Source organism: Pseudorasbora parva, chromosome 13, assembly GCF_024679245.1.
Source record: "Pseudorasbora parva isolate DD20220531a chromosome 13, ASM2467924v1, whole genome shotgun sequence".
In the NCBI taxonomy this organism is placed as follows: domain Eukaryota; kingdom Metazoa; phylum Chordata; class Actinopteri; order Cypriniformes; family Gobionidae; genus Pseudorasbora; species Pseudorasbora parva.
The window spans coordinates 33536796-33543585 of NC_090184.1; the positions used below are offsets into that span (position 1 = coordinate 33536796).

The window sequence follows — 6790 nt, forward strand, 5'->3', positions numbered from 1 at the left end:
GGGTAAATCCTTACATGACAATCAACACAAAACATGAGTACTTATAGTTGTATTGTCACATCACACCACTGATTTGAACTGGTTAAATATTTTCTTTTTTCAGAGGAAGTTACCTACGTCCACCGAAGGCCTGTGAGTACCAGCAACATTTATTGAAACTAGTTCAACTTGTGTTGACATGCTGACTTACGTTGCATTGTTATTCATTTAGAAACAATATTTTGATGCGAGCGGCAGGTAAGGCCTTCTGATATGTACAGCAGGTTAAGTCATGGTATGGTAAAACTGTGAAACTAACAAAATCTCTTTTGTTTATTAGAACATGGTCTGATTATAGAGGGATGGACTACATAGATGAGTAAGATGGCTTTTTTTGTTGTTGTACAGAATCATACGGGAAGTGTGACAATGGAAACACTTTTTATGAATCAATCTAAATGCATTCATTCTTCCTTTTAAAGGCCTGCTGTGTATAGGACTCAAGCTTCTTACCGCAATACATCACAAACAAGAAACGTTTCACCGGAGCCTGAAATCCAGAAAACACCAGAGAGGAGCTCAACGCGCTTGGTCTCAGTTTGGCTACAGATATTTGTGTTTCTGATCGTTTCTGGTCTTTTGTACATAGTTTTTATTAATATGGAACCAGCAGAGCCTGTCAAAAGACTGACGTAGCCATTTCTTTAGTGATCTTGTCAAACTGATTATTCAACACAGTAGGTAGGTGTGATTTTAACTTCATAAATTTGGTTGGTTATTTTGTGTGATGTTTTCTCAAAGTAATAGCCCAATACTATTACTCAATTGAGAATATGAAGGAAGTGGGTGTTACAGGATGCACCTGTTGAAGAATTATTTTTAAAATGTTTTTTGTTACTCGGTCAAGATGGAATGCATTTACAGTACTGTATTTTTAGTCATTTCTTGGGGCTTTTGACATTTTGGTATATTACTACTTGACTGCTACCAGAAAACTTTATGGCCTTTTTGTACGAATTACATCTTTTACAGATTAGTTACTGGATTTAGTGTGTTTATTGTTTTACAAAAGCAACAAGCTCTTTATCCATTGCAATATTTGTCTGGAAGTACCACACTTGCATTTGTATGTAATTGAATACCATGGAGCCACATTATTAATGATCAATGATTTCGGATGTTCTGGTATTTGAAAAAGGTTTTATTAAAAGGAACATTTTAGAGGCATATGAAAATATTAAAGTTTTTTTTTTTTTACAGTAAAAACTACATGCATGTCAAAAGTGTTTTTTTGTTGTTGTTTGTTTTTAATGGCAAAATAAAAGTACAAATTTTATTACATGAACCAAAAACTATGACAAAAGAACCATTAGTTCTCCACACTGCAATACATGAATGTAACAGGAAAGTGACTGTAGTTTTTTGTCACACTTTAAAAAAAACTGTTTTATTTTGCTATACTATTGTTTTTAAAGGGTACAAAACACAAATGTTTTAAACTAAAGTTGTTCGTTTCAAATCCGTCAGCCTCTACCTGTGACATTTAGTTTTTTTCTGGTTACAAATGGAGTGTATATACCATTGTAGTGTTTATAACTTGTTTTTTTGTGGCTTTGCTAGATATTAGTAGTGCTGATTAATGTCAACTGTATGCCTATAATCCACACTAAAACATGTACTACCATTATTAATTATTGTTCCATAATATTTGTAAATACAGACATTATATCATGCTATAATGTTAGAAATTTGTCTGACGATTTGTTCATTTTTCTGCTGAAACGTTACATCAGAGCTAGAGAATGAATTCAGAAAGCTCACTTTCATTTCAAAGAGAACATGAACAAACCAGGCAAAAATACAGTGAAATAATACTTTCACATTCATGTAGTGACCTAATGCGATAGAGGTTAGTCTTAGGCTGTCTGTCCCTGTTCCCACCTGTGATTCACCCAACATTAAACATAAGAACTTTAAAAACAACTGTAGTAGAAAAAACAAAAAAATAAATACATTAAATTATAAAGCCCCTCAGAGAATACAAAGAAACGGAAGTAAAAAAAAAAAAAAAAATCCCCAACACATTTCACAGTTTTACAGTCTTTACCTGCAATATGGGAAGACCTCAGGACGAGTCAAAGTATCTCTAACAACTAAAAAGCCCCTTTAAACCTTGTTAGTGCAACAGCTTGTGTTGTAATATCACCTTTTCAAGTCTAGTGATCTCAGCATTTACTTATTTACTCTCCAGTAACAACGAAATAAAACAACTCCAACCAATGACAACTGACGTGTTTCTCTGTAACTGACAGAATGGCAGAAAGTAAGAAATGGTGGTTCTTGAAACTTGGATCTTCCCTTTGGTTTGGAAATGCCACCGACACACCAACCTCAGATGGGCCAAGTGACCAGTTTAGAGAAGCCCCTGGTTGCGAAAAAAAAAAAAAAAGACAGAAAAATCAGTAAATTGAAATTAGGCTAATAAACTTGGTTTGAGTGCGTGGTTCACACCTGGGTTTGATTGTTCCCCTGTTGGATTAATATATGATTCCAAACCACGGAGCGTTTTTATCGCCGTTCAACAACATCAACAAATGTAGAGTGGTGGACGCTGTGATCAGAGCTGTGTATTTGTTGTGTGTTTGCGGGGGATTCGTAATAACGGAGATGGAATGTAGACGTACAAGTTAGGCGATGGAAAGAGCAAAAAGTACAAACAGCTTGCGCCAGCGAAAAACCCTATTTTGGCATTAAAAAACTACTGGCAGGATTTACTATAGAGGACATGTAGTGAAAAAAGGAAAAAACACTGAAAAGGTCAGAACAGAGTTATTTTTCAGGCTGACCTTAATGTATATGCATTTGTAGGAGTTTCCCTTTCAGAAGCAACATTTATAGGAGGAGAGTATTTAAATGAATCATGATCATGCAGAAGTTTTTTGTTGGCACAAAAACTTAGATGTATTATTCCTTGCCTTGCTCTGTTATGCTAGATTGGGTAAACCAATCCCGATTTGCCGGTGATTTGATTTTGCCCTGCAGCTCAGGCTGGAAACCTGTACGTATTTCTGTACTGCTTTTCTTACAAATTTGCAGGCATCAATCACAAACTGGCTTATCCACTTGGCGTGCTATGGGTTTAACACAATGATGGATATAGAAGCGATACTTTGTTGGTCAGATTGGTTGAAGGACTACCCAATTGCATACAGTCATTTGAACTATGCCGTTGATCACACCTCTTGTGCAGTAGAAACTACAACTCCCCAGACCAATGTTTAAAAGACTGAACTTGGTCTGGTGATAGCCGGACACATTATGCTTGATTAGGACAAAAAAAAGTTTTTTTTGCATACAAAAGCAACAACAACAAATCACATTACCTTCATTTTAAACTCCCATTACTTGATTGTCAAAGCAATGTATGTGTTGTCAACACCTGTAATAAAAATATAACTATTCAGTAAAAGAAACACAAATGATTAATTATTCTTTGAAATCACAGTTACTCACAGGTCCTGCTCTCTCGCTCCAGTTCAGTGGGTTTCCTCACTCTCTTGCAGTACACTTTGGCAACAATCAGAATGGCGCATGTCGCCACCACAAACGTCAGACCGGATACCAGCAAACTAATGACCACCGGGCTCATTACTGGATCAACTTCTGAGATTTTAATAGAACAGCAAACCAAATTAAGACGATATGCATACATGTCCTAAAGGTCATAATGAAATGGAAGTAGCTGCAGATTTTTCCTTTACTGTCAATCCAAGTGCATTCCAAAATCCACTCACCTCGAATAGAGATGGGTAAAGGCTGACTCTCCCTCGAGATAAATGTGCGCTCTCCAGTCTGGACCTTGTAGAGACAGCAGTAGTAGCCCTCATTATTGGACTGGGCATTGGAGAAGGTGAAGGTTACAGAGGGAGTGAGGGCTGGCAGAGAGTGCCGGACGGTCCCGTTGGGCCTGATGAGCCGCAGCTGAAAGGAGCCTCCTGGATACTGATGCTGAGTGGAACAGGTGACATTAAAACTGTGGCCCCGGGTGACCCAACCTGGCCGGGCCTCGGGAGATGTGTTGTACCAGATTTGGGGAGTGTGAATCTCCACTGCGAAGACAAAATAAAAGTTAGTCTCAGAGTTTAAGCTCCCAAATAACAACTCTAGCAGCAGATGCGACTTACAGACTGTGATGTTGATGAAGTTGCTGTGTGGAGAATTCCCTGAGGGAGAGTTTCCCAGTTTGCTGTGTATCCTGTACAGACAGCTGTAGCTGCCCTGGTGGGGGATTTCCAGGTCTGACAGGGTCAGATCCACCGTTGTTTGTCTGGGATCAGCTCGCTGGGTCACTAGTGGTGTGTCCACACCTCTTTTGTACAGATGGAAGTCAAGGACGGACTGCGTGTATTGGGCAGTGCATTTGAAGTGAACGGCCTCTCCGGTCGAATAGGCATAGAAGCGTGACTGAATTGACAAGGTGGGTACTGGAAGTTTTCCTAGTTAGAGATAGAAATATGAACAAATACGAACTAACACAGGCTCAATATAATAAGTCTTTCAAACAATTTTGCACCTGTACACTCCACTCCAGCATCATCACTGTGTGTACACAAATCAGCATTGAGAGTACGTTCACAGAGATCCAGGGCAAACTCGTCACCCGAGCATTTGACATTCCTCCACAGCACCTCTCCGCCGGCCCGTCCGAAACGAGCTCCACTTGGGATGTCCAACACAAAGCCACAGTTGAGCTCTCTGCAAACCACTGCAGCATCCTCCAGATCCCAACCGTACTGGCACACGGTGCCCCACTGATGCCCGTGGCGCACCTCCACTCTGCCCGAACATTGTTCATTCGTTTTGTCATTCACAAGTCTGGTGATCGGGTCATCTGGAAATAATGAGTTCTTATTGTTAACTGGAATTAAAAACATTCTTAATCGTTTCTGATAACTGAAATAAAGCTGTATTAATTGAATAAAATACAAATATTAGATGAAAGAACTTAAGTTGGCTTGGCATCTAAATGAAATTAATAAATTTACTAAAATTACTTAAACTTAAATACAAAAATTTCAAAAACTTAAATAATAATGAAAACTAGTTTAAAAAAAATGTTTAATACGATAGTGAAAAATTACAAAAACATGATTAAAACAAACCAAAATAAAAAATAAACACATTTGAATTCAATATATTAATAGATACAATAGTATGAATGTATCTATTAATATGAATGAATTGAATTGAATCTATGAATTGAATCCATATTTTAAGACTACTGGTCAGTGGCTTTCAAACTAACATTCACAGAAAATGTGAGGAAAAAAAAATACTAAATTGAAAATAAATTGATTTTTTCCTCCAAATATCCTAAAGCTTCTTTTAGAATAACTATAGGCTGTTAACTTAATATGAAGTTATTATTTTCCATGTCATTTTAATTAACTGTTTCGGCTTTTGCACAAAGACTAAATAGCAAAAAATGTTGTTTTTTTCTATACATGAAAATAAATATCTGCTTTTATGTTTCATGAAGGGGATCATCATATTTGGCAGTTAATATAGTTTGAATATCCCTTCTGTACAACATCATAAAGCCAATAACTCACCAAAGGCATGGACATCTTCAACAGCAATATTGAACCCTGTTAAAGAACACAAAAGTATGTTATAATATTGACATATTCATTTTATAAATCTGTATGCAGAATGTTTTACTGTTCAGGTTTCCTTTATTTATTATTTATTTTAAAAACAAAATATTTTATTTTACTAACCAAGCATTATCAGGCCCAGGAGAATCCTCGACATTTTAGATTTCCCATGTAACGAAACTGCCAGGGCTCATTTACAAACTAAATATCTCTGTCAATGTCAGCAACCCAAAAGCTGACGGTTCTGGTGTGAGTATCAGGAGCAAGTTGATGCATAGCACTTCAGTCTAACTCAGCTAACGTTAGCTGGCTAACTAGCACTTCTGAATGCCTAAACTGTTTCTGTTCACACCCATGCGATTGATACAGTTAACGTTACATTATCCATAATAACCAGGGGTTCAAAACAAAGGAACGTTACTCGACAATAGCAAATAGCACACAGCAATTCAGAGACACAGAAGCTACCTGTAGGACTGGACGGCTAATATGCTAGCGTTGCCCGAAAGTAAAGAGTTATTCGTAGAGCGAGATACTAAAGAAACAGTAATGTATTACAAGGAATAACCGCGTAAATCTGCGCTCAGTAACGCTTCGTGAGTTGGTGTTCTTCGCGCGTACGGTATTCCCACGAAGAGCGTCATAATGCAGAGTAGACTGGCGCCGTCCGATTCGTGAATTAATTGCTTTTTTGAATCGGATCTTTTGTCCGAAACACACTGAATCTACAGAAACAACTCAGAGCCCTTGCAGTGAAGCGAAGGTTTTGATCGTTACTTTCCATCAATATACACACATGAAACGGAGTTGTGTGTGAGTGTGTGTGTAAATAATTGAATTATTAAATTACATCCATAATTTATATAGCAAGACCTTTCAGACCTGATATGTAAATTAAAGTTAATGTAAATACAAATTAGTTTCTAAATGACTCATTCAGTTACATTAGCCGTATTAATCGACGTAATAAACAAAAAATTATTGGAACCTTTTATATATATTTTGATATAACAACGCAAGGATGTCAGAACTACGTGATGACGTATGCGTCGGATTCACAAGAATCACTGAATCGTCTTTTTACGGATTCTTTTAAATGAACCGTTCATATGAACCGATTCGCTGAAACGATTCAGACGTCCCATCAGTAATGG

The 6790-nt window shown here is 37.3% G+C and overlaps 1 protein-coding gene across 1 annotated transcript; it reads right to left on the minus strand.

Moving 5' to 3' along the window:
* Positions 1-697: 697 nt before the first annotated feature.
* si:ch211-150o23.3 (uncharacterized) lies at positions 698-6331 on the minus strand. The gene is made up of 8 exons (XM_067414070.1): positions 5760-6331; positions 5592-5627; positions 4553-4870; positions 4164-4475; positions 3774-4088; positions 3493-3642; positions 3363-3418; positions 698-2404 (listed from the first exon to the last, which is right to left on the minus strand). The coding sequence occupies exons 1-7, from the start codon at positions 5791-5793 to the stop codon at positions 3381-3383; spliced, it is 1203 nt and encodes a 400-aa protein (XP_067270171.1). The 5' UTR covers positions 5794-6331; the 3' UTR covers positions 698-2404; positions 3363-3380.
* Between the last annotated feature and the right edge of the window lie 459 nt (positions 6332-6790).

What these genes read in the sequence shown, in the direction of transcription:
- si:ch211-150o23.3 (XM_067414070.1), bottom strand. Translation starts at nt 5,793, where the DNA reads ATGTCGAGGATTCTCCTGGGCCTGATAATGCTTG. An exon ending in CTTCATCAACATCACAGTCT is followed by an intron (nt 4,089 to 4,163) that starts GTAAGTCGCATC and finishes TTGTCTTCGCAG; the next exon opens with TGGAGATTCACACTCCCCAA. An exon ending in GGAGCGAGAGAGCAGGACCT is followed by an intron (nt 3,419 to 3,492) that starts GTGAGTAACTGT and finishes TTTTTATTACAG; the next exon opens with GTGTTGACAACACATACATT.